Source organism: Fusarium redolens (assembly GCF_020744475.1).
Source record: "Fusarium redolens strain MPI-CAGE-AT-0023 chromosome Unknown BKA55scaffold_10, whole genome shotgun sequence".
Taxonomy (NCBI): Eukaryota; Fungi; Ascomycota; class Sordariomycetes; order Hypocreales; family Nectriaceae; genus Fusarium; species Fusarium redolens.
Genome location: NW_025763673.1, coordinates 91,110 through 117,113, shown reverse-complemented (window position 1 = coordinate 117,113; position 26,004 = coordinate 91,110). Strand labels below are relative to the sequence as shown.

The window sequence follows — 26,004 nt, the reverse complement described above, 5'->3', positions numbered from 1 at the left end:
CAGCAGTAGACGTTGTTCAGAAAGCACGTAGCCATCCACTCATCCTGGGTGCTCGTTAGCGACCTTATAGCGGGAGACTCTGCGGTGAAAACACCAAAAGACTCACTTGTGCATGGGTTCCATGACCGTCAAGGATAATAAGTCTCGCATCTGATGCATCGCGAGGCTCTGTTTGAGGTAGATAGACATCTTTCAACCACTCGAGAGCTATATGGTTGTCGGTCCAGCCGTTTGGTGATGTGATGTAGTGCCAGTCCGCTATCGATTCGAATTCCTTAAGAAACCACTGCTTCTGCAGCTCTTTTCCTTTAAAGATAATTCCCGGTTTTAAAGCGCGGCCAGTTGCGGTGACAGCCTCAATAAACGAGGTCCAAGTGCGCGACTGAACGCCCTTCAACAACGCCTTCTTCTTCGGGTCAGAGCTCCCGATTACGAGGCTGTCCAGGCCTCATGGACAACCAATTAGTTATGCCCTATAAAAGTCCGTAGAGAACTTGTGGAGGAGTTACCGAAACCCGCCATTATGCCACCCTCGTCCACGTTAACCGTGTTCTCAGGTTGATCCAGCCGTACTCGTTCTCCCGGATATCGAAGTACCAATTGACCGCCTTCGGAGTAAATCCGTCAAATCTGGCGGCTTCTTGACGTTTTCCAAGCTTGGTAGATAGTTTTGAATGACGTTTGACGAACCTGGTGGTCCAGTGCTTGCCTAGAGGCTTGTTATCCCCCTGTTGACGGAGGAGGGCTTCGACGCAGCTTCGAAGTTGGCTATGCGTGAGAGCGTAGCCCAGGGACTCCTGCCGCAGAAGCCAACGAACGAGACGGTCCTCCTGGCTCGTAGAAATACGTTGGTGGGGGTGGGTAGACTCTTTCCTGCTCGCTTGACCAGAAAGTCGTCTATAAATGGTCGATCGAGGCACTCCACGTTTCTGGGCCGCCTCAGTCGGCGATAGGCCTCTATCAGTAATATCGAGTATAGCCTCAGCTACGTCGTCTTCGGTATAGACACGCCGAACCATTGTGGCAGGAGTTCCATGAGTAAATTAGGTGATATGCCTACTGGAGTGAATGAAGTCGGATGGGGCCGGATGAGGTGAAACTGAAAAGATTTCAAAGGGCTAGAGGACAAGGCCACGAGGCGGAACGGGGAAAAATTGAGCCGATATTGAAATTTCATGAAATAAACTATACAGCACATGTTTTGGCTTGTGAGTATCTTCATTCCTGGCCAAATGCGGTGTAATTGAAAATTCGGATTTTGTATGGGAATATTGAAATTTTGGTGGTCCATTAAGTGGGGGTGTCCATTAAGTGGTCCTGGATGGTAGATGTTGGCAACTGGAGTTATGCAAGAATTGTGCCTGTTACTCAAATGGGGTTCGCAATGCGAGTTTCTGAATTGTAATTTGAGACTATAGAACAGGGAACGCTAGCATATACACGTCCACTGCTTTTAAAGCTGGACAAAGTGATTATCATCCGGCACAGCGCCATTCAACTTACAACCACAGCCAATGAAAATCAGGTTGATTACAATACCGTATCGCTCGCTAAGAATTGCTTGAAAAGAACTAAACTACTTAGACCACATTGTGTAGGTCGAGGTTCTAGAACGTCGCGCGGGCCCGTTGCTACTTCGCAGCGTTTGCGACGGGGGTTGCTTGGGCGGGACGGATACGTACCGCGCGGGCCCGCTGCTGGTCCGCAGTACCTACTCCAATACTCATGCCTAAGTATCTGGACTAATAAGGTGTGGGGTGATTTCTGGCTTAAGAGTGGAGAAGGGGCCCAAAAGACAACTGACAGGGGGTTTTGCAACAGTGTTCCCTATCGGCCTCCGTAGTCTAATGATTCTTTGGCTAGGACTGAGAATGGACAACCCGTGCCTCGAGTTGTTGTTTTGCGCATGTGTTTCTTCTTTGCTGAAGGCTTGTGCTGCCAAGATCTATCACATGCATATGTAACAATTTTTCTACCACTTGTTTTGGTAGTTGATTTTCGCGTAATAAATGCATAGCCTCGCGTGGCGGCCCATGTGTTGATTGCGGTCACTAGCTCATCGCGAGAGTTGTACTCGGCTTCGGGGGGGGCAAACAATCATCGGGGAATGAAGCAAGCTCCTGCGAAGGGGGAAGAACGGGCGATGACTCAATTGAGGCACTCATTCTGCCGCGTTGAATGACTCGTTGTAGTAATCGAGCCAGATCTTGATCCGAAGTAAACAAAAAAAAAAACCTACAGGTGATAGTGATGCAGTTGCTGGCCAATCAAATTACTCTGGGGCCCGCTAAAATCTTATCGAGGCGCCCGGGCGCCGTTCCAGTGGGAGCCTTCAGCTAACAGTTCAAGCACTGCACAAAGCGTCTTCCCTGTGGCAAGTACGTCGTCTGCTACCACCACCGATGCGCCCTTAGGAATCAGATCTTGACTCATCTCAACCCTATTCCCTCTTAGACCATTAGATTCTGAGGACGAGATATATGACGAAGGCTTGTTGTCAGAAACGGTGGGTGGGAGAAGCTTGCTGGCGTCGCGGATTAGCGCCAAGGGGACGTTGACTTGCTGGGCCAACGCCGATGCATACACGAAGCCTCCCGCTTCGCAACAGGCCACCGCACCAACTTTATCCCAGTCACCTTTTGAACTGAGTTTTTAGCAGAGAAGTGCGCAAAGCCAACCCGCCCCGCCGTTGGGCGATGTTGAGCACATGGCGGAACTCGATGCTTGGCGTGGGAAGTCGGGTACAAGGTGCACCATACTAGCCAGTCGCTTCAGGTCCTCATGGAGGAAGGGAAGCAGGTTCGTATCGGCAAACCCCCTTACCACCTGATCTCCGGTTGCTTCGTTGCCAAAGACTTGACCGGGGCGGTAGTCCAGCGTCGTCGAATTCGACTTACAGTTGCTGCCATTTTCGTCACTATTGCCATCCTCGCAATGGTGATCATTGTGTCGATCATTATCACTGACCTGGCGTCTCCGGCGATTTTGCCTCGTCTTTTCACTAGCTATGACGCGAATGTCGAGTAATCAGCTATTACCGGTAGCATAATCGCATGGGTGGAACAATTAGACACCGGCTGGTTAGTACGCCGAGCAAAAGGGCCATATCCCTGTCTTTATTCGTCTGGTATATTCCCGAGTCAATTCTAAGCTTCAAGCAGTCCTCATTCTGAAATTTGCCTCCGCAGGGAATGCCACGCAGACCAATTTGGCCCGTCTTGGTGGTGTGGAGTCTCATCAGTAATGCGGATGAACGGAATTGCAGGGGACGGACGTAGTAGGGCGGTTCGGTGTCCTCAGAATAACTATTTACCAATCGTAGCTTAGCCTCGGCCTGAATACCGGGGAAACATTGGCAATGGGAAGTAGTCATCAATCAAGGCCTCCGAACAAATGTCATTGCAATATAGGAGTCAGATGCAAATAACGCATACAGTCCTCTAACAGTGTCCGTCGTACGTCGGTCGAGGCAGGATATACATTCGCCCATCCCGTCTTACCAAACACGTCCCCTGTGCTGTCTGCGTTGATGAGAACAGACGTCTGCTCCATTCTTCACTTACCTGACTTACTCGTATATTCGTCGCCGATAGGTCGAAAGCTCCCGCTATGCCATTTACAACGAGCTCTCTTGCGACGAAAGGATTTCGAGGTACGCATGCCAACTCTTGCTCATGTCTCCGGTTGCTAACAAAATCTCCATGCAGCCAAACCCTCTATCGCCCTCTTCCACCATGGCCGAGTGCCCATAACACGCATCTCAAGTGCTTCGGTCAAGTTGCCGACGACCAGACAGCAGCAATATGTTGTGGCAGGGACGCCGTCAACATCCGTTCCCACGCAGCCAGGAAGGCGAGAATATCCTTTGCCTAGTCAAGAGGTAACAAAGGACGTTCTGCAATATGCGTTGTATGCCATACTACAATTCAACGGACTGCTTTTTCAACATTGACGATATCGTGTAGGACCACCATGGATCGAGTTGTCAACTGGATCCGACTGGGTTCTTTATGGCCCATGACCTTCGGCCTCGCCTGCTGTGCCATTGAAATGATGCACCTTTCGACCCCCCGCTACGATCAAGACCGTCTTGGTATCATCTTCCGTGCCTCTCCTCGCCAATCCGACGTCATGATCGTTGCTGGTACTCTTACGAACAAGATGGCTCCAGCGTTACGGCAGGTCTACGATCAGATGCCTGAACCGCGGTGGGTCATCTCCATGGGTAGCTGCGCGAATAGTGGAGGATACTATCATTACAGCTACTCTGTTGTGAGGGGCTGTGACAGGATTGTACCTGTGGATATCTATGTGCCAGGTTGTCCCCCGACGTCCGAGGCTTTAATGTATGGCATTTTTCAATTGCAGAGGAAGATACGACGCACAAAGACTTGTCGAATGTGGTACAGAAAGTAGGCTAATGTAGTCCACTGGCGAGTGAAACACACGAGCGAGCACAACACATTCACGAGTTTGGGCGAGACCGTATGCAGAAGATTGATAAGAAATCATTGGTACCCCTTCACAAGTTGCCAATACTTTTGGCATACACCCAGATCCCAAGGTTGTTAGCGTGTTTCCCTCGCTTATGGAATAGATTTCTGGAAATTGATTGCCCTTCGTCGGCATCACCACCCGCTCAGGTCAAGTGTTAACGCCGGTAGTATCAACCAGCCCGACTCGGGATCGAAGGGGTCTTATAACTGGCGACTGATGCGAAATTCAGGACCGATTAAAATCCACCAAGCCGAGCATGGCACTTAATCAGTAACTCCGTACGTAGCTGAGCGGGTAGACGGTACAATACAATACAATTTATTACGCCCGACAGCTTAATTTGACCGAAAGGGCACTAGTCACTAATGCTTACGTACATTGCCTGCTTTTCGTCCTCGTCTCCACAAGCCCATGCTGTGCCACACATTGCTCAATTTGTGTCCGCATTTCCTAAAGCCCGTACTTGACCTTGCTTTGAGCCATCCAAATCAAAACATGTCTCCTGAAGCCCATACTACGCCTGTTCCTTGACTGCACTTTTCCATTCTGTTCTGCTCCTTGTGTTCTCCCGTAGTTTGGCTGTGTTGCCAGCGAACTAGCTTGAAGGCTATTCTTCAAGTGTTCAGTGTCCTATTTACGGCGGCTGAAGCGGCGTCCACTTTCATGATACGGAGTGTTTGATGTAGGTTGCGAGTGGGTTAGTGAGAATAAGGTGGCGAGATTCTTGCAATCTGACTTCAATACTGTGTGTCGAGTCGGCCTGTGGCTATCGCAAATCGTATAGTTGCATGGACTGCCTGCATGTTTGGCATCCACTTTGCATTATCTGATGGTGACTTTCCTCCAAGGTAGAACGGGAGATTTCCTCTCGATGTCTCGGTGCACTGCAGCATCTCAGTCCTATGCGCTGTCCATGTTCTGCGTCGAAAGAGAAAATGTTCGACTGTTTCTGCCGCTTGTCAGGAGGCTCGGAAGACAGACCTCTCCTATTCCATTGTATACAACAACCTGTTTCCTGACTCGGGTCTGCAGGCAGGCTTTCTCGCTGATCTGGCCGGAAAGAGAGACACTCTGTACGCTGGTGGCCCGTTCCCAATCAGCATGACGCGACTGTCTACCGTCGGTAAGGGGGTCTTCAGTGGATTCAAGGATCCCGAGCAGACCAAGGACCAACATGTGAGAATCCACGACGGCCGCTTGTCCATGAACGATCTCGTCGAGGCGGCTCAGGAAGTAACTGGTGCTGAGGGATGGACGATCACAGAGGGTAATTCAGCTGACGAAGTAGCCAAGTCAAACAAGGCCTTGTCTGAGGGCATATTTGAGAATTGGGCTTTCTTGGGTTGCATAAAGGTGGCATCCCAGGCTGAGGAGTATGGACCGGGCTTTGAGCTGGTTCATAACGAGCTGCTGGGCTTGAAGGAGCATTCCCAGGATAAGATGAAAAGCCTGGCTAAGGAAATCGCCAAGAGCATCCTGTCAAAGTAATGCCTATAGACACTAGGGTTTGATGACGTGCCGGCATCCACTTGTCCTGGATTGCGGACCAGTCCGCAATATAGCTATTGCGACTTCAACACATACCCAACAGAGGGGGAAGTCGCCAGGACTGCTGTATCGCGTAACACAATAACCTTGATTGAACTGAATTGACAGCGCTGGGCTTCCCATTCCAGCTCAGCTCAATACGCTGAACGGTGGCATCGACTTTCTGTGAAGCGCCATCCGATATGTATCTGATATAGGGGTCTGCTGCTAGCCCCAACTGTATGAGGACGAGTAGTGCTTGATTTCATTAACCGTATATCGCAACTAATATGTTAGACGCGAGTTCCAAGGCTACAGAAACGTGCCATACAAGTAATATGGTAGACTGGGGGTGGATTCTGGGACAGGCGTGATCCGTATATTCTCCTTGCAATCACCTTTCCGGCGGTTTACTAACAGCCGTTGATATTTTTGCAGATAAAGGCATCGGCCCGACACCATGTTTCAGATGAACAGGGCGGACACCATGTTGCACCACTCCAGAGGGTCGGCAATGGAGTTGTGGGCTCGACAATGACTGATGGGCATCAGTAATCGGGACGAAGGTTTGTGCCAACGGCCCGTCTAGAACTGCATGGGGCTAAAGTACGTTTAATTCAATATAGGGGATGAGCTTGTACGAATGGTGAGGAGATGTGGTCATGTTACTGATAAATATAAAGTCTGGCCTGATTAATCAGCCGGTCGGGCTAAGCAAAGTCCGACGGAGTTTTTTTTTCAGGGAGTGATTTACAGCATTACCGGCCTGACTGCAATCGATACCTGGAGCCCGGGCCTTACGGCATTTTGCCCGTAAATTAGTGCATTCGTCTATTATTGCTTCGGTATTCACACCCAAGTTTGACGCGTCGAGTTATCGTGTGGTTCAACTGTCGTTGCAGCTGATAATGCTTATGGATCTGGCCATCTATAAAGTTCAGGTTAAGTTACCGCTTATTCTCAGTCAAGTTTCAATCTGTGCCACAGAAACTTCATTCTTTAATTTAAAAGAAACACGTATTCATCGCGATAACTCTATTCCTCTTGCAGTTTCCAAGGAAATGCATTCCTTCACAGTCTACAAAGGCAGTCAGGATGGCTCAATTAAGAAGGCCACTACGGAGAAAACGGAGCTCACTGGCGATCAAGTCCTCGTGAGAGTCACTGCTTCCGGCCTCTGCGGCACTGATGTCCACTACCGCAACACAGATATGGTTCTCGGCCACGAGGGCATCGGCATTGTGGAAGCCATAGGTCCTGCAGTTCGCCAGCTAAAGGAGGGCGATCGGGTGGGATGGGGCTATGAGCACGACAGTTGCGGCCTCTGCGAGCTTTGCCAATCTGGCCGTGAAACATTCTGCACAAGCCGCAGTATGTACGGATTTGCAGATCTCGATCAGGGCTCATTTGCTTCCGGTGCCATTTGGAAGGAATCCTTCCTGTTCAAAATCCCCGACGATCTCACCGACGTCGAAGCTGCACCCCTCATGTGTGCAGGGGCGACAGTTTTTAACGCTCTCCACATGCTCGATGATGCTGCCACAGCCCGTGTAGGCGTCATTGGTGTCGGCGGCCTTGGACACCTCGCAATCTTGTTCGCCGCTAAAATGGGGTGCGATGTCGCTGTCTTCAGTAGTACCGACTCCAAAATGGCCGAGGCCATGAAGCTCGGCGCAAGGGCATTCTATTCCACCAAGGGCAAAAAAGAGCTCAGCATTGGCGAGAAGAAGCTTGATATCCTGATCGTCACCTCGAGCTCCCCGCCGGAATGGACGCTGTACACCCCGCTCTTAAGCCCGGGTGCAACTATTTTCCCACTCTCCATCTCCTTTGGCGACTTCAGTATTCCCTACCCGGCTCTTGTCTCAATGGGTCTTCGTGTGCAAGGATCCATGGTCGCACCACGAGCCGTCCAAAAGAAAATGCTCGAGTTTGCCGCCCGAAACGGCGTCAAGCCGATAGTTCAGGCTTTTCCCATGACGGAGAAGGGCATAACACAGGCGTTTGAGGCATTGGGGAATGGGAAAATGCGATACCGAGGAGTGCTGATTCCTGACGGCCGCATGTAGTATCACGAACAACCCCCCCACCCCCCTTTTTCCCCTTTCCCTCTTTGTTTTGTTTTAAGCCAAGCGTGATTGACCGCAGATGCCGACGCTTGAGACGGGGCGGGGTGCAGTTTGGTCTCTTGGCCGCCAAACAAGACGACCGAGGCGTACTCAAGACTTTATAATACCATGGAGCTGCTCGACATCAAAATAACTTGCCAGTATCTATTCATGAGACAGTTGATCAATCTGGAAAGGGTCGCAAGGAATCATGTGTGACATGGCCTATAGGGTAGTCGCACGTCGGGATCTTTCGAGAGGAGCAATAACTGATCGACCTGGACTGGGAGGTAGTCCCGGTAGGAAACCATTCCTAGAGATAGATCGGATACAAGATGAAAGGACGACCATGAATTGAACAATCTTAAGCCGCTATGTAACCGGGATACACTAAGCTTTGGGAGATATGGGCAGTCGGCTATATCCGTGATGAAATTGTTGTCCTCCCACTGCCACTACGTTAATGTGAACCGTCAGCCATGGTTTCGCTCAACACACGCACGTACCCTTAATATCCTGTGGGAGGAAGACCTTCATGTGATGATTCGCCAATATCAAACCGAGATTCGCGTTCGCTTGCCCGACAATCCCAGTCGATACAATCTTAAAGTGCTTAGACGCCCGGAAGAAGTAGGCTGCCACGAGCAGAAACGCGAGATTTTCCACACTAGATCCGCCGCGAATGTGGCCGAACAACTAGGAGATCCACAGTATCAGTGCCCTTGTGCAATTATACTTGTCGCTGTGCATCGCAATGACGGCTAGCTCCACCGCGTGTAGCACGTCGTAGATTTACAGATTCTGATAGTGAAGGACAGAAAAAAGAATCATCTCCATCGCCGTGGGGTCGTCCTCTTCCAGAGATAGTCTCGGACGCTCTCCACGTCGAGTTACACTCCTTGAAAGTCGCATCGGCGGAGGGCTCTGAACTAATTGGACGTGACGCTTAAGATCGCCGAGGACACCGCAAATGCATCTCGCGCATCCGAACTCGGAGCATGGAACACGAGTATGACATCTCCTCCTTGGGGCAGCTGCATGATCTCCGGTCGCTCTTCTGCTCGAGACATGACCCCAACTTCGCTTGCGCCCATTCCTACAATCAAAAGGTGATAAAATAGTTGGATATTAGGAGGGTGAAGGGTAAAGCTTTCTTTTTTGGTGACCAGCGAGATGTATTTAGTCGATAGGAAGCACTCGGCCCGGAGGGATGCGAGATAGAAAGGTAGGCTGATCGCAATGGGCGTCGTCCTTTTGGCTTCGCGCAGAGGCTAGGGATAAGATTCGAGCTAACGACTTGGACGCCGAGGAGATTAATCATGCACTACTCACAGAAGAGGGGACGTTTCGCGATAGACGTCATCAAATTGGAAGACTATATATTCTCGCCTTCGGTTTGTGCTGGAATCCAACCGGCAGGTAAATAACAGTGTCTGAAAGGGTTCCAGATTGGGATGGTCGAGGATCGTTGCTTCATGGTTCGTCATTCAACTGATACCGAAAATGGTTGTTACTGTTAATTTCATCAAAAGTTTCACCTAGTCCTTGTCAGATCCTTTTCGCGCTGTCTAGCCGTCTTTCGCCGTTGCTAGAGTGATAGACCGTGGAGTGGTGTATGTCGGATTGGACAACTCGTGCGGCGTTGATGTCCGGCAGCACATGTTCCGGTTTTTGAGCCCCATGCCAACCGCAACCCCCTTTGCAGCGAATGTTCTATCTTGAATCGTGCTGTGCTGGAAAGGGTAGGTGTACAAATTTGGCAACCCCCGCGGTATTCTGCTGGATATCGCAAGCATGACTTTACTTCGACACGCGGGAGGGACATCAAACCGGTCGTTGCCCGCCCTCTTGAACATGCCTGACTGCGGTCTCCAAATCTCAAAAACAGGCCAGGCTACTTCGGCTAGACACTGTCTGCCGCGTTCCGCTTTCTTGTCCGACCCTACGGACATCATGCCCAAGGAGAAGAGAGGTAAGACGCGGAAACGCAGCAGACCCGGAGAGAACGTTCAAAAGAGCTTGAGGCGCATCGTGAAAAGGATCGACCGAATCAAGAAGTACGGTATTCAAGTTTTGCTTTCATGCCAAATAGTACAATTCCTACGAGTACATGTCTTCTCCCTACTTCAGGCCTACGGCTAGAGAGATTGTAGGTACATTCCCTGGCCACTGCGCAGACGACATGCTGACAAGTCCCAAAGAATGGAAACTATCCTCCGCCTGTCAAGAGTACACCTAGCAGCTTCCCAGGAAAATCGTGCTTGTTGGACAGAAGAGGATTAATGCCCTCAGAGAATCGCCCATTTCGCGACGAACCCCATGAGCCTGCGCTCCAAGATTCCAGAGGTCCTTGCGAAGAGATACAGATCTTTACTTGGAGAGATCCAGATAGTGCCCAACGACGCTCTTCACCTGCGCCTCAAAACTGGTGAACTCCCATCCAAGGGCCTTTCCGTTTCCGAAGAGTCCAACCGAATAAGTCTGATCGGGAGTCTACCGGCAAGGGGTAGAGTCCCGTCAGCTACCTCTTCACTGAAGTGTTTCCTGACGATCTCCTTTGCCTGCTCCCATGTAGTGCCTTCCAATCCTCCAGAAGACCAGAGAAAGTTACAATGTCCGGCGAGAGCGGGGTTCAAGGCATCAAAGTGAGCCTTGGCAACATCATTAACGTGGATTGAAACCCCAAGCGCGGGCATATCGCTCATAGTAGTCAGCAAGACGCTGATGGCCGTGGCATTCGAGCCGCTGACGACCTCCTCCCTCGTGCGGTTTAGCTCGTTCTTTCTGATCACCATAGAGGGCAAAATATTGAAAATGTTAAAGGTCGGCTTAGCTTCTTTAATAAAGCGCTCGGCGGCAACAAAGGCGGATGCCTTGGAAGCTGCATAGGCTTGCATGGCATTTTCGAAGGGAGTATCAGGCCCAGGTGGGATATAAGAGTCTCGAACTGCACAACGACGGCCTGTTATTATGGTGAATAATAAAGTATAGATTCCACGTACCAGTGAACACCCGGGTCGTGTCAGGCGAAGTGATATATTCCCAAGTGTGAAGAGCCGCCATAGACGATGTTATGGCTACCCTTCTAATCGACGGAACCTTCACAGCCGATTTGAGAATGCCCACTGTAGCATTGATGGCCGGCTCGATCAGGTCCCACTCGTAATTATCACTCTAAGGAATGTAAATACACATGTTCGACATTGGTGCCGGAACGATGGAAGGAGGTATGCGCAGTACTCACTTGTCGGGGAAGGGGGCAGGCAACATGAATCACTTCGGTCGCCCCTTGTAGCGTGCCGTCAAAGGCTGCAGGTAGGAACAAGTCGGGAAGCACATAGAACTCTAGACGGCTTAAGTAGGAATTAATAGATTCGGTAGTTTTTATCAGCTGAGCCTGTTCGGGCTTGCGAATCACGGCGCGGACCTTGTAGCCTCTGCTGAGAGCTTCGGCGAGTACGCGAAAGCCCACATGGCCAGAAACCCCAGTGAATCTGTAATAGATTTGAGAATCAGTGCCTCACGGAATGGCTTGAGAGCCAAGCCAGCAACACCCGGGATTTACGCGTAGACTTACGACAAGCAATTGGGCTGACATGATAAGTCCGTGGCGACTATACGGAAGAGGGCTGGGTGTGGCAGTGATGCGTTTGGAGAATAATGGATGTCTCTTAGTTTCTGATTTCGGCATAATGCCTGGCTCATCCCCTTTCCATAACTTTCGTCAATAGACAAAATAAATAAGCATTGAGGGCAGCTACAGATAATCAGTCATTTCGAGGTCTCCTATCAGTAAGGCGTCTTCCATTTTTCTTCCTTGTTGCTCTTGGCATCTTCGGGTTCATCGTACGGACCTAAAACCTGTCTTACAAAAACAGGCTAGAAGACCAGCTTGAATCGGCATGGGGCGATTCTTGTCCGGATCAGTAATTCCTAGAGTAGCCTCCTTTAAAGCCGGCGGTGCTCGGGCTAAATAACGCACACTCTGGTATTCGATTACTAAACTTAGTGACAACAAAGACGCCGCGCTCTAAACGGGTTACGACGTAGGTGCGGGTCCTGGCCCATCTCATGCCGCCGGCCGATGGAACAAGACGACGGCGCTTGTAATGACTCGACTCAGCATAGCGGGCGGTATCCACCACGTACCTTCTTGGTGCTGCTTTGAAATCAGTTCATTGCACCTCCACGGTACTCGGGGGAGGGATGGCATACGGTAGGCTAAGTCTATGTATCAGGAAAATTCGACGTGCTCTTCCGACTTCAATGGCAGGCTGGAGGGCTGCTAGGGTGGGAGTCGTACCGCTTTCATATGCATGAGTTGAACTCGAAAATCAATCACACCGTCCCTGACATCGCGCGTTGGCAAAGGTATTTAACAGCCCGGCGCAGCCGCCGTTCACACTCGTCATCTCATCCATCAGTACAGTACCATCTCCCTCAAGCATCTTACCATGGAAAACCACGCTATCGTCATCCAGGCACCTGGAGATGCCCAGGTCGTCGAAGCGTCCGTTCCCGAGCTTCGAGATGACTACATCATTGTCAAAGTCAAGGCGGTGGCATTGAACCCTACTGATTTTATGCACGTCGACTACTTCGCCTCCCCCGGAGCTCGTGTCGGCTGCGATTACGCTGGAATCGTTGAAGAGGTCGGCCCGAAGGTCACGAAGGCCTTCAAGAAGGGCGACCGCGTCGCAGGATTCGTCCACGGATCCAACGCTGTCCAGCATGAAGACGGCGCCTTCGGGGAGTATATCACCGCCAAAGGTGACTTGCAGATCCACATCCCGGATAACCTGAGCTTCGAAGAAGCCGCAACGCTCGGGGTCGGCATTACGACCGTGGGGCAAGGCCTGTACCAAAGCCTCGGCCTTCCAGAGCCGGAGACCCCTGCAGCCGAGAAGTTTCCCGTCCTCATCTATGGCGGCAGCACGGCGACAGGGGCTCTTGCCGTACAATTTGCACGGCTATCTGGCCTTGAGGTCATTGCTACGGCCTCCCAACGAAACTTTGAATACGTCAAGAGCCTAGGTGCCGACGCATTGTTCGACTACAGCTCGGAGACCTGTGCGGAGGACATCAAGAAGCACACTCAAGGCCGGCTGAAGCACGTCCTTGACTGCATCTCCAAGGGCAAAAGCACCGAGATTAGTGTGCGTGCGCTGAGTGACGATGGCGGTCTGTACAGCTCGCTCCTGCCCGTGCCCGACGACAAGGTGAAGGACATCAACAACAAGGTGGCCAACAAGACGACCTTGGCATACAGTTCGATCGGCGAGTCCTTCCTGTTCGGGCCGCATACTTTCGATGCCAATCTAGCTGACTTTGAATTTTCGACGAGGTTTTCGATTGTCAGCGAGAAGCTTCTGCGTGGTGGCAAGATCAAGCCTCATCGTCCCAGTATGAATGAGGGAGGGAGTGGCTTAGCCGGTGCTCTTAAGGGGCTGCAGGCGGTGAGAGAGGGGAAGGTCAGCGGAAAGAAGCTTGTGTACACTATATAGTTGCGGAATGCAGCATGCATGACGTACACAGACGGCACGCAATAATGAATAAATGAATGAATTATTCCGCCCGGGAGGATACGCCTCATAGGTCCACACCGTTGTACCTCGTTACATTGTTTCCCCCACAATTTACCCCTTAGACCCTCAACCTCATCAACCCCGAGTCCTTACCACTTTCCACCTCAGACTGCAATAGAAACCAAGAATATAAAGAGGGAGGTAAACCTCAGCGAAAATCGGGCTTCGCCGATGTTCCAGCTTTTTGTGACTATTCCAGATTTTCGTGGCTAACTATTTATAGCTTTTGGCCGTTGTTTAACTCATCCGTCACATGCAAATCTTGAAACTATTCTTTCAGGATCATCATTCTGTCTAATCTTGTCATGAACCCATGTATAACGCGACGCTATGAATTAACTTCCAATAAATTGCATATGCCACTATAATGAGCCCTTGCCATCCCGGAAAACCTCGTCGTACCAGTGAGCCTTAGCCTCGGCCGTCGTATTGCTGTTCCTGCAGACCGTGTTCCAGTCCGTCGGCCGCAGCTCCCAGCTCTTAGACTCCTTGCTCTTTCCGAATAGCAGGGCAGCCTTGGACTCATCGTTGCCGTGGTACGGGCGGACCTCAAGGCTGCCGTTCTTGGCATCGAGCGTTGCCAGCAGCCTTGCTCTCCAGTCGGCCCGCATCTGCTCCTCCAGCAGATCTCGCAGGTATGGGAAGAACCACATCTTGTTCCACCACGTTATCCGGCGGCTTTTAAGGCCATTTCTCCAGGCGTTGTGGTGTATCGCTACGGGGATCGCTGTTGTCCAGAAATCAACGTACAGCGGTACCTCGCCCCAGGTGAGGTCCTTGTCCGGAGCATAGGCCAGCTTGGCGAGCGGGTTATCAGCCTCGTAGATATCTGCGGGGACGCCCCTTATGCGGGGTGGCGAGACGCCCGCGCGGCTTGATTCCTTCTCCATGGCGCTGGGGTCATTAACAGGGACAAAGTAGCCATCGTTCTCCGAGTAACAGGTCGGGTAAAAGAGCTCTTGCGTATAGTCGAGGCCCAGATGGTATTCAAACCTGTTCCGTGACCACATGACCTCGTTATCGTCGGCATTGGCGTGTCGACGCCATAGCTCCTGCTCGCCAAACACCTCGGCAAATATGCCCTGGTCTCCAGCGAGGTCCTCGCTCGACGAAATCTCAAGCAGGTCCTGGTCCATCTTGTCCTTAACACGCTGAAAGAATCGCCGCATATCGCCCGCGGGCCCCATGAAGCTGCCACTATTAACAAATTTGGGCCGCGTAAACTTCCACTTCCACCTCCCGATCTTATAGTCGGTAAAGAAGCCAAAGACGTCGGGTGGGAGGGTGCTCTCCGGCACGTCATGGCAGTAGAGGTTGGAGATTCTATCGCGTGGGGCAACGCAGCCTTTCTGAGCTGAGATAACAATGGTCTGTTCCATCAGGTTCTTGTCGAATTCATGCTCATCGGCGAGCCGTCTGTTAGCTCGTTGATTGCTGCTAAAGTACCGGTGGAGGAGAACGGCCGGGGGTAACTGCATCCAGATATCGTGGGCATCTAACATAAGGACGAGATCATCGTCGCCTAGCCTGTCCTCATCGGGTACATCCTGACCTGCTGCCCATTCCAGATAGCTTAGTGTTCCCGTAATCTTGCCTAGTTGCGACGGACCAATCCCCTCGGCGTCGGTATGGAAGTCTCTCTTCCAGTTAGTAATTACGGGCGCAGGATACCCTAGGGCGATGATGCTACTAATGACCTTACAGAGGTCGTGGCTAGAGTCGTCGACAGGCAGAATTATGACAAATTGCCGACGTCCAGCCGAGATTGACTCAGTCGCCAGGAAGAATCAGGTTGAATAGGTGATTGAGGGTGCGCGACGCCTTCATTAAACATCTAGTAATATGGTCAGCTCCGCTTGATGATAAAGGCAGCTAAGGGAGGGTATAATACATACTAGGTAATATAAAGTTAAAGCGATGGATAGAAGGATGAAGAGCGGCAGACACAATCTCCTAGTCCATGCCGATTTTGAGCCATTAAAGCGAAATCTATATCGTAGCCGCAGCGCGCCTGGAAGTGCAATGTGTGAAGACATTTGTCATAAGGGAGTCAAGTAGCAGATTTCTGCATGTCAAAGGGAGCAAAGGTGAAAAACTGGAAATAGAGACCAGATAGAAAAGAGTGGTGCCCCGTCAAGCACATGTAGAATGAACATGGATATAATAAACATCCTCGCAGTCCATTCCTGGATAATATCCAAAGACTTGACGACGACGACTAGAGCCGGGGAGCTCCTCTGACCCGCAAAGGCGGAACAGATTATTTTGCGCTCTGCGGGCCATGGCCGTCGAGGCAGTCTCTGCCGAGGCTAGGTTGAGCCCTGCTGTAAGGCTGTGCCACTCGTCCGCTACGGGGTCGGTTCTCCTAGCTTGTCGGGCCGACCATGTCTCGTATCGACTGAGCCAGAATAGTGATTCGTAACGAACACGAATTACTATTCATCCGAAACTTATGTAATTTAAAACGCCGTCTGGTTGAGGCTAATCGGCATTATAGGTCTTGCTGCAATTAGGTAATGCGCTCCGACGGTGACAGTCTTTAGGCTGCTTCCGTCGGCGGACAGTTGCGCCGCGCAGGCCCCTGCTCCACCTTGATGAGCATTTCGTGCATTGACAAGCATAGAAAAGCCACGACCAGGGCTGCCGTCAGATCAATCAAATCAGATGGGGACGTAAATCTGAATTGAACTGATACTTTACCCTCTGCATCTGATCTGATTGATTGATTGATAGATATCTGATATAAAATAGGTCACGTGGAGCTATTCCCAGTGTCGCAGGCCGGGCATGGTCACAACGAGCCTCAGGAACAACAGCCCTTAGTAATCAAGCTGGGTGATTTAAAGTAAAACCTGTGGGATGGAATACCCCACACAGAAGATAGAACCAATTAACTCACTACTGCTGCTCATTATGAATGACCCGACCTTCAATCCATTTTAAGCACATCCAGTGCGACACCCAGCCTCACGATTCTGCCCGTGGGATGGCTTGATGACTTTCTCTTGGCCTCCTGGCCAACGTGCGCAATACGAGTAGATCCAGCCATCTTTTATGAGCGACACTAAGATATTATTCTGATAGTAGTTGGGACTTTAGAGATGATGCTTCAATATGAAACGGGCTAAATGGTCAAGTAGTGAGTGGCATGAATGACGTCACTCCAAATACACATCCCAGATGCAGACCCACATTTTCGTTTACGGCTTAGATTCCAAACCTCAAGTCATCTCATTGTTTTATCCTCAGTGATTGGCGATCAGGCTTTCGCCTCCGCAACGGTGCAGCTTGGAGTGAAAAACACTCGTTTGCGGCAAACTCCGTGTCGGGTATTGTTTCGCCCTACAGGTTGATAAATCATGCCGGATGGTGGTACCCAATCAGTAATGTGCTGGAACCAGCATGGGGATGTTGGTATGGGCTGTCATTGGCACACATCATTGTCCCGATTACTGATGAAACGACGCTCATGAACAGGTTCACTAATATTCTTAATGCCTGCCGAGGCTGGCCAGACAAGCAGGGGGTGTCATTGGACGCCCGGCAAACAAGTTTACGGCTTCAGGTCATTGCAATTAATCAGTTCAACAACATCCAGCCTCGTGTCTCCGGGTTCAGCCAAAACAGGGACGATATGCCATCTCACTCCGCTGTTGGTTTAGATACGCCAGCCGCCCACTGACGGGGCTATTGGACCGTCCGAGCCAAGTCTGTTGGTTCGCATCCGGAGGGTTTGATGGCGCTACTCCGGAGCCATCGAGATACCACGTAAATACAGCTCACATGCTTTGTCATCCACCGGAATGATATTGTGATGCAAGCGGGCTCTCAGCAATTTCAGCGCATACGAACCAGTCTTAGTTACTGCGGCACCTAGCTCTGGTGTAGATACATATGGTAGTCCTGACTTCACCGACCTTCCACCTCCGCCCTAACGCCACTGATCGATACTTCTCCTGTCCCATCTACCACCCATCGTCATCATGAAGGCTCTCCTGTCAAAATCTCACCTGCTCTCCAGAGTCGCCGCCCTTACCCTGGGTAAGACCATCGGCGGCCCTGGCGCAGACTTCATGGACATCCCCGAGCCCGCCATCTCCCCAGACGAGGTCCTCGTCAAGGTTCGCGCAGTCGCCCTGAACCCGGCCGACTACAAGCATATCGACGCCATCTCCCCGCCCGGCTGTGTCATCGGCTGCGACTATGCCGGCGTCGTCGTCAAGGTCGGCAGCAACGCCGCCAATTCCTGGTCCGTCGGCGACCGAATCGCCGGTGCCGTCCACGGCGGTCTCTTCCCCGATAGGGGTGCCTTCGCCGAGTATCTGAAGACCGACAACGATCTCGCCCGGAAGATCCCCGCTGATGTGGACGACACGGTCGCCGCGACCTTCGGTATCTCGGCCGTGACCGCCATGCAGGCCCTAAACGTTCGCCTCGGCCTTCCCTATCCTGACGAGGGGAAGACCACCCAACAACAGCACCCGGCTCCTGCCATCTTTTTGTACGCCGGCTCCACGTCCGCCGGCCTTTTCACCATCCAGATAGCCAAGCTTGCAGGCTACACCGTCGTCACAACCGCCTCACCACGCTCCACCGACCTAGTCAAGAGCTACGGCGCCGACGCCGTCTTCAACTACCAGGACGCCGAGGTCGCCGACGCCATTAGCAAGCAGTACCCGGACGTCTCTCTTGCCGTAGACTGCTTCTCAGAGGGCAAATCCTTCGCCGTCTGCGACGCAGTCCTCAAGAATAAGGCTGGCAAGCTTATTGCGCTGCTACCCCCGGCCAAAGCCAAGTACCCCGGTATCGAGCACGAGCTCCTAATGTCATACACGCTCTTTGGCCGATCCTTCCAGTGGCTGCCGCCTGTCGGGCCCAAGTTCCCGGCGCTGCCCAATGACCGCAAGGCACTTGCACGTTTTTATGTCAGCTTGCCGCAGCTCGTGAGGGACAAGACGCTCAGGCCGCCCCCGATATCCCTTGAGGAGGGTGGATGGGACGGGATCTTGGTCGGGCTTGATAAGCTGCGGTCGGGTAAGATGTCAGGGGGCAAGTTTGTAGTAAAGCTGTAAAGGAAATGAGGCGGGACATCCCAATAGCGTTGCTGTCTTTTGACTTGAGTTCTTTGGACAAGATCAGAATACTATGTGATTGACCAGTAATAATCTTACACGGATATTTTGTCTTATCGCTGTCTCAACGAACACTCGTCACGTCACTAGCTTCAGCAGGGGAAAGAGTTTATTCAGCGTGTTGTGGCCCGTTTGAAATGCCCGGGCACGAGGCAAAATCTACAGATTGGCAACCGACTCCTGCCTGGAAGCCACCTGGGCGGCCGTGGCTACGCCTTAATGACCCTGTAAGCCTCTTGCTCCATTAGGAGACCTTCCTACAGGGAGGCCCCACCCGCCGGCGAGACAGGCCAAGCCATGCAGCAGGCCTGGAAGCACGACTTGGGTAAAGAGAGCCTTCATTCTTGTCGGCTTTACTCGGTCACAATTTCTCAAGAGGCACGCAGAGCTCCGGGAGATGTATACAACTTGCGGGCGGTCTGCAGCGTGTTATTTCGCTTTGTCCTGCGCAATGGGAAGGATCTCGGGCTGCAGTATGCAACACCCTCGTTTTTTAATACAGTTGGTATATTTCGTCGTGTACATTAACGACGGCCTTGATGATTCATCAGGTTGACCAACCTCTCTTCCCTCGGAGTGCTAGGACGATATCGACCAGTTTGTGCCCTCTTTTAGGGCGAGACAAATGAGAGTACAGCCAGCTTAAAGGCTTGCAGTCCATGTAATGTGTAGATGTCCCATGTTCTGCCCCATGTATCCCTGAACCCTTGATTCTTTCAAGCCCACGTCGCGTCGATGGCGCCTAAGACCTTGAGGAGATGAATGTCGTCATGAGACATTAGAGCTAGACGTTTGCAAAAATACGCTCAGCAATCATAAGGATTAGTATGCCCTCAGTGGTGGGATCATCATGGTCGGAGGGACCTAGTGCCGATCTATTATTGTCTTAGGCAAAGGAAAGTACTATTACGCCGATGGACTGCCGGATATTAGTTCGACCGTAGGGTAGAAGAGAGTTAGCCGCATCGACTAAACATTCAGCCGAATTACTGATGTATGCAAGAAATTCATCGGATGAAAACGATGCCGAGCGCCCGCACATCGGGTTCTCCCGACTACATTAGCGTCTATTTTGTCGGTGTACGTCTTGGCCGGCCCAACTTTGTCAGTCACTGTACCGTCTACCCCTGGCGGCGATGGCGTACGCATTGAGACATTTACCCGACCTTCAGTATCGAAGTGTGGCACTGTTGACGAGCAATCAAGCCGCCGTGCTGACGGTCCGAAACCCTCACCAGCAGTCCGGCCAAGAGTATGTTGGATGCATACATGATTCCGTTAATTCGATGAAGGCCAAGGGAAACGCGGTGGCTGTCATATGGATGTCCACCAGTGCTGAACACAGACTGCTGGAGATGGCTAAGAAAGAAGCGCGAAGTGCGAGCTGGGACGGTACCATCCCAGCTCTGAAGTTTCCCAGAATGCGATCAACGACCTGAATATGGCCCGACTGAGTCAGCGCACCGGTAGACACATACCAGACAATGTCGGAAAGTTTTCGAAGAGAGTTGATGCAGCACTCCCAGGCAAGCACACCCGACTACTGTACGATGGCTTATCGCGGAGAGAAGCCAGCGTGCTAGCACAGCTCAGGACAGGCATGGCCAGATTGAACGGATACCTCTTTCGGATCAGACTAGCAGTGTCGCAGCAATGCGCATGTGGGCAAGCGCTAGAGACAGTCGAGCATTTTCTCTTTCGATGTAGAACATGGACAGCGCACAGGACTGAGATGCTGCAGTGCACCGAGACATCGAGAGGAAACCACTCGTTCTACCTAGGAGGAAAATCACCATCAGATGACGCAAAGTGGACGCCAAACATGCAGGCAGTCCATGCAACTATACGATTTGCAATGGCCACAGGCCGACTCGACACACAATACTGAAACAATATTGCAAGAATCTCCTCTACTTATTTTTACCAACCCACTTACACCCTACACCAAACACCCACCCCGTGCCATGAAAGCGGACATCGCTTCAGCCGCCGTAGATAGGACGCTGAACACTTGAAGAATAGCCTTCAAGCTAGTTCGCTGGTAATGCTACTAAAACCACGGGAGACTGCAGAGAGCAGCAGAACAGAGAGGAGAATTGTAATCGAGGAACAAGCGGAGTACCGGTATGACGAGGCTTGAAATACTTCATAAGCAAGACGCCAAAGAAGCGACCAACAGCAAACGCAGCCTGTGCACCGGCAAAGAGTTTGGAGCCGGTGGAATCGCTGGTGTTCTTTCTTGTTTCGGTTGCATAGTTGATAAACATACTTGCAATGGCCACCTGAGCTCCGCAGTAACAGAACTGTGCAAATGAGGCGTGAAACAGTCGGTACTGCTTGCTTAACGGCTTGTCGTGTGTATCTGAATTGGAGGACTCGGCTTGTTGGGCCATATCTGTATTTGAGATAACTGTGTCAGAATAGAAACACTCGCGGATCTATGGGTTTGTTGATACGTACCAGCATCCGTAATCTCAGGGATGTTCGAGAAGAGGAACAAGGTGGCGAGAAGTAAGACGAATACCGCGATAGACAGATACACCCACTGCACGTTTGCCAATGCCTTCTGGTCGTCAAAGTTGAAGAAGACATAAGAACCTAGAACGGGTGCAACGACTGAGCCGATGCCGTTGAAAGCTTGCGACATGTTGATCCGCATTTCCGCATACTTGGGAGGGCCGCAGACTACTTCGAGTCAGATGACAGGGATGGATGAGAGTCACTGGAAAGGCTTACCAGTGATGAACGGGTTGGCGGCAGTCTCAAGAGACCCCAAACCATTACCAATGATGAAAATTGCTGCACAAAAACCTCCAAAAGATTTTGCTTTAATACAGGGAATGGCAATCAGGGCGCCAATAGCATAGAGACTCAGTCCCCAGATGAAAACGGCCTTGTAAGAATAGTGTCGTAAAATCCACGCGGCATGGCCAAGAGAAGCAAGCGGGTAGGCACTATCGGAGTATGACGGTTAGATATAACAAGGCATAGGGCAGCCATGGATGATGATGAGACGAACCCAAAGTAGGCAGCTTGCAGTCCAGCAGACCTGGCTCTATCGATATGCAAAGTCACCTGAAAATGCTTGTTCAGAGTGTCCATGAGGCCATAGCTAAAGCCCCAGAGGAAGAACAAGACCGTAACAAGTGCAATGAGCCAGATAGACTCCCGTAAGCTAAGATCCGCGGCTTTAGTCACTCTGTCGTCAGATACTTTGAGTGACCTCTTCTTGAAAAACGTTCGAACACCCATATTGAGAGTTGGGGTTGTAGTTCAAATTGGAAGGTGTCTTGGGAAGGCAATAAGACACAGAACCAGAGAGCTGACTGGATTGATACTGGGAAAGAACTGCAACATGGAGGAGCTTGAATTATTTATATCCACTTGGCATGTAGATCTTGAGCTAAGCTACCCCATGGGGAATTGAGAAGCTTGGACGGGGAACTGCATCTGGGGTTAGACTAAATCCCTCTCAATACTGGTAGTCGACTCGTCCAATTGGGTTATTTCCTTCAGGGTCCTTAGTTTTGGGAAATAATCTACCCGACGGATAATTACTCTGCTGACAGCTTCCCTTGCCAAGAACGAGGGGTAGACACTAGCTCCGCAGCTCCAAACATCTAATGATTTCTTATTGAAAAAGTTCCTACTTATTGGCTCCTTGAGATTGAAGCTAACTTGGTGCTTATGGTGCTGATAACGGAGGCATGTTAATATCAAGAGAGTAATACTGTTAAAGAACAAAATCTTGACTTTAACTCTAACTCTTTATTGAAGTCTGGGATTTAACACAAACCTGGCATTGGACATAAGACTGTCCTTGGATAATAGATTATAAACATTAATACTGTTTTAATTAATAAATACTGACCCTATTTAAATCTACTATTACTTATCAACATATATGTAAACCGGCGCTATGAGCCCAATACGTAACCACGTCCTCCGCCTTCTCAGTTGGCCACCGTGGCCCGTCCCCGAGACATATACTACTTATAGTCATCATCTGAACCAGCCCACGAAGGCGGGCTATTTCCTCTAGCGAGCCATACCCGCGCACGGCCCGATCAATCACATCGTAAGCAGGACCTAGCCTGTTCCTCAGCAGATCCTCCATCGCAATGGGCGTTAGGAAAGTCTCTAATGGGGTGCCGTTGTTTTCGCATAACCTGGCCATGGCTGCCAATATCCCTGGGGCCTGCTCTGGCTTGTTGCCGGGATGGTCTCGATCAATCGTCCCCGTCTTGCGATATATCAGGCGGGCGTGGATGCCGTTCAAGACATCTCGGCCAGGACTGGTGGAGATAATAGCACTGAATATGTTTTGGGCTGTAGCCACCGCCTCAACGTTCCCTCCGAGCGCGGCGCCGAGTATTTGGAAGCCCCAGGAGAGGCTGGTCCAGAACACAGTGATGGCGAGCGAAGAGCCGCCTTGGAGATATGGAACAATGTCCATGGGCGGATACTCGATTGGGATGGAAGTCTCGGGGCCGAACCAGAGGCCATAGCCGAGTGTTGGCGACATTCTTCCCGATTGATGATGGGATTGATGATGGGATTTCTCAACGCCTAGTCCACCTGCATAGGGAGCTCTGCCCAATATGGGAGGAGACTGGCTTTGAATATTAGTGGTGCCTGGCTCCTGTTCCCATGAAACCGTTGTGGCGCCGGCCACCTCTGATGATTCCTGCGCCGGGGGCTCATCACGGACAGAGCAACTCGGGGGGTCTACACGGGACAAGCCTGGCTCTTGGGGTATTTCGACCCCAGCGAGTCGACACGCGTCGCGCACTGCTGCAGACATTCCAGCGCTGTCCTGCTGAGCCGCAGCGCGCGCTATTGAGGCGATGGCGGCCTGCATGGACTCTTTGCCGGCCCGGAGCTCGTTGATGGTGTCAATCTGTCTCTGGCGGAACTCCCGCTGAGCCCGTCTTCCACGCGCTCGCCGATTCTGCAGTAGCCATGTTAGCCTAGGGGCTTTCCAGTGTGATAACACCACGAGGTGCTAGACATACCGCAAGTTGATCATCGTTGACCAGCGTGTCCTCTTGCATATGGGGTTCCTGCATTATCTTTTGTAACTAAGATCAGTAACTAAGTCGATCTCGAACTTGGCGAACGAAGGACAGTAGAGTTCAAAAAAGGTGATGACATTATAGCTCAACGTGAGGTTGAGTTGAGTTGAATGCTTAGAAATTGGACAGATTCGTAAAGTTTTGGTTTAAACTTTAGCTAGACTGGATGCGGTCGGGTCTAGAATTCGCCACAGAGTGGATCCGATAAGTCCGATGCGATCTGACAAATCCAATCGGGGGCGCTCAAGCGAAACGGCAGTTAGCATGCTTGGCAATCATATCGATATGTAGTTAGTCGACAGGGGGGGGGGGGGGGGGGGGGAATGCCACAGACCGAATTTTTTAGTAGACCTTCACCAAAGGACACGTTGTTGTCAGCGTATCCTGTTATCATTGTATTATCAAAAATATTGATATCTAAGTTACCCGGGATCTAGCAAGCAGACTGGGCCTCTTCTTCATTGTTGATCGTCCTGGCCGATGGGCGTACCCTACTTCGCCGCCAAAAGTTCCAGATAATGCTCCGCAACGCTCTTCACCTGCTCCTCAAAGCTTGCAAACTTCCACCCAAAGACTTCTTCCGTATCAGACGAGTCTAGGCGAATAGGCCGCGAAGGCTGGCTCCCCTCAAGGGGGAAAATGCCGTCAGCCACGGCCTTAGGGAAGTTCCGTCTGACGATATCCTTGGCGTCCTCCCAGGTGGTGCCCTCGACTCCGCCCGAAGAGCAGAGGTAGTTGCGATTGCCCTGGATCGCAGGGTCCAGCGCGTCGATATGTGCTCTTGCCACGTCGTTTACGTGGACTGACACACCGAGACTTGGGGTATCGCTCTTGTTGTTTAGCAAAACGCCAAGGGTGGTGCCGTTGCTGCCTTTACCGACATCCTCGGGCGTGCGGTTCAGCTCGTTTTTTCCGGTCACCATGCTGGGTAGAATGCTGACAACTTCAAAGTGCGACTTCTCTTCCTGAATAAAGCGCTCCGTGGCGGCAAGGGCTGCTGCCTTTGAGACACCGTAAGCGTCCATGGCGTTTGCGAAGGGACCGTTAAGGTTGGCTGGGGTGTAAGTGTCTCGCACTATAAGAATCAAAGCGTGTTAACAAGCTGTGATGAGCATATTTAGAAATTTATCCCTCCCACTTACCAGTGAACACTTTCGTGATATCAGATGATACAAGGTAGTCCCAAGTTATAAGAGAAGCGATCGAAGAGGTAATAACAACTCTCTTGATTTTCGAGACCTTCTTTGCCGCCTTGAGAATGCCCAAGGTTGCGTTAACGGCTGGTTCGATCAGGTCGCGCTTGAATTCCTGGCTCTATGATGGAGAGTATTCTGATTAGCTATTGTAGCGGGAAAATCTTGTCACCAGTAAAGAAGGGAAAAGAACTTACTGCTGAAGGAAGTGGAGAGGCAACGTGGACTACACAGTCCGCGCCGTCAAGTACGCCATCGAAGGCACCTGGAACGAGCAGGTCCGGGACTACTACGAACTCAACCTGGGTCAAGTACGGCTTCACGGAATCGGTGGCCTTGATTTGATCGGTCTGTGATGCATTGCGAATCACAGCTCGAGCATTGTACCCTCTGCTGAGAGCTTCAACGAGCACGCGGAAGCCCACATGCCCTGAGACACCGGTGATCTATCGCAGACAGATAACGAGTCAGCATTTGGGAGACGAGTATGCTGAAGCCATGAAGCACTTACAACAAGTAGCTGCGGAGACATAGCGCCAAAGTCGTAGAGGATGTTCGAAGATTGAAGTAAGGATGGCACGTTACGATGGTATTTGTTATGTCGTTTGCCTGTAATGTGGCACAATGCTGAGATATGAATACTTGATGAGTTGGACAAAGACTCTTATTATGGCTGCATGGTACGAGTAGGAAAGTTTCTTGTCAGTAAAAGTGGTGTAATCCACTGGTGCCATCAGTAACAAGCCGTGGGGCCCTCGGGCCATTCTGTTGCCGACATTGCATAATCACCCCGAGCTCTCTAAATTCGCGGACTTGGGCACTCTAGGCACCCTGAGCTTCGTATGATTGGTCATGTCTGTCACTGCTATGTGACAGTGCCTCTACAC

The 26,004-nt window shown here is 51.2% G+C and overlaps 9 protein-coding genes across 9 annotated transcripts; 5 read left to right on the top strand and 4 right to left on the bottom strand.

Moving 5' to 3' along the window:
* Window positions 1–3,318: 3,318 nt before the first annotated feature.
* On the top strand, window positions 3,319–4,416 carry BKA55DRAFT_701629 (uncharacterized protein; the record flags this gene model as incomplete). Its single annotated transcript, XM_046200604.1, has 3 exons — window positions 3,319–3,652; window positions 3,708–3,909; window positions 3,966–4,416. Exons 1-3 carry the CDS (start codon window positions 3,610–3,612, stop codon window positions 4,414–4,416), a joined length of 696 nt encoding a protein of 231 aa, XP_046047852.1. The 5' UTR covers window positions 3,319–3,609.
* A 1,044-nt stretch (window positions 4,417–5,460) lies between these two features.
* On the top strand, window positions 5,461–5,985 carry BKA55DRAFT_513927 (uncharacterized protein; the record flags this gene model as incomplete). Its single annotated transcript, XM_046187940.1, has 1 exon — window positions 5,461–5,985. A coding segment is annotated over one exon (525 nt), but the record flags the coding sequence as incomplete, so codon positions are not given.
* Window positions 5,986–7,085: 1,100 nt separating this feature from the next.
* Window positions 7,086–8,093, top strand: BKA55DRAFT_691301 (chaperonin 10-like protein; the record flags this gene model as incomplete). The annotated part of the gene is made up of 1 exon (XM_046199646.1): window positions 7,086–8,093. One exon carries the CDS (start codon window positions 7,086–7,088, stop codon window positions 8,091–8,093), a length of 1,008 nt encoding a protein of 335 aa, XP_046047850.1.
* A 2,409-nt stretch (window positions 8,094–10,502) lies between these two features.
* On the bottom strand, window positions 10,503–11,823 carry BKA55DRAFT_594977 (uncharacterized protein; the record flags this gene model as incomplete). Its single annotated transcript, XM_046195733.1, has 5 exons — window positions 10,503–10,557; window positions 10,605–11,079; window positions 11,135–11,306; window positions 11,377–11,626; window positions 11,729–11,823. The coding sequence occupies 5 exons, from the start codon at window positions 11,821–11,823 to the stop codon at window positions 10,503–10,505; spliced, it is 1,047 nt and encodes a 348-aa protein (XP_046047849.1).
* A 763-nt stretch (window positions 11,824–12,586) lies between these two features.
* Window positions 12,587–13,636, top strand: BKA55DRAFT_540596 (alcohol dehydrogenase class-3; the record flags this gene model as incomplete). The annotated part of the gene is made up of 1 exon (XM_046190286.1): window positions 12,587–13,636. One exon carries the CDS (start codon window positions 12,587–12,589, stop codon window positions 13,634–13,636), a length of 1,050 nt encoding a protein of 349 aa, XP_046047848.1.
* A 154-nt stretch (window positions 13,637–13,790) lies between these two features.
* BKA55DRAFT_701624 (uncharacterized protein) lies at window positions 13,791–15,753 on the bottom strand (the record flags this gene model as incomplete). Its single annotated transcript, XM_046200603.1, has 2 exons — window positions 13,791–15,486; window positions 15,613–15,753. 2 exons carry the CDS (start codon window positions 15,751–15,753, stop codon window positions 14,080–14,082), a joined length of 1,548 nt encoding a protein of 515 aa, XP_046047847.1. The 3' UTR covers window positions 13,791–14,079.
* Window positions 15,754–17,700: 1,947 nt separating this feature from the next.
* On the top strand, window positions 17,701–18,789 carry BKA55DRAFT_691297 (chaperonin 10-like protein; the record flags this gene model as incomplete). The annotated part of the gene is made up of 1 exon (XM_046199645.1): window positions 17,701–18,789. The coding sequence occupies one exon, from the start codon at window positions 17,701–17,703 to the stop codon at window positions 18,787–18,789; it is 1,089 nt and encodes a 362-aa protein (XP_046047846.1).
* Window positions 18,790–20,879: 2,090 nt separating this feature from the next.
* On the bottom strand, window positions 20,880–22,101 carry BKA55DRAFT_514647 (major facilitator superfamily domain-containing protein; the record flags this gene model as incomplete). Its single annotated transcript, XM_046187982.1, has 4 exons — window positions 20,880–21,244; window positions 21,310–21,537; window positions 21,586–21,803; window positions 21,869–22,101. 4 exons carry the CDS (start codon window positions 22,099–22,101, stop codon window positions 20,880–20,882), a joined length of 1,044 nt encoding a protein of 347 aa, XP_046047845.1.
* Window positions 22,102–22,698: 597 nt separating this feature from the next.
* On the bottom strand, window positions 22,699–25,768 carry BKA55DRAFT_664574 (uncharacterized protein). The gene is made up of 7 exons (XM_046197701.1): window positions 25,629–25,768; window positions 25,315–25,563; window positions 25,067–25,238; window positions 24,464–24,999; window positions 24,276–24,308; window positions 23,865–23,912; window positions 22,699–23,800 (listed from the first exon to the last, which is right to left on the bottom strand). Exons 1-7 carry the CDS (start codon window positions 25,647–25,649, stop codon window positions 22,745–22,747), a joined length of 2,115 nt encoding a protein of 704 aa, XP_046047844.1. The 5' UTR covers window positions 25,650–25,768; the 3' UTR covers window positions 22,699–22,744.
* Between the last annotated feature and the right edge of the window lie 236 nt (window positions 25,769–26,004).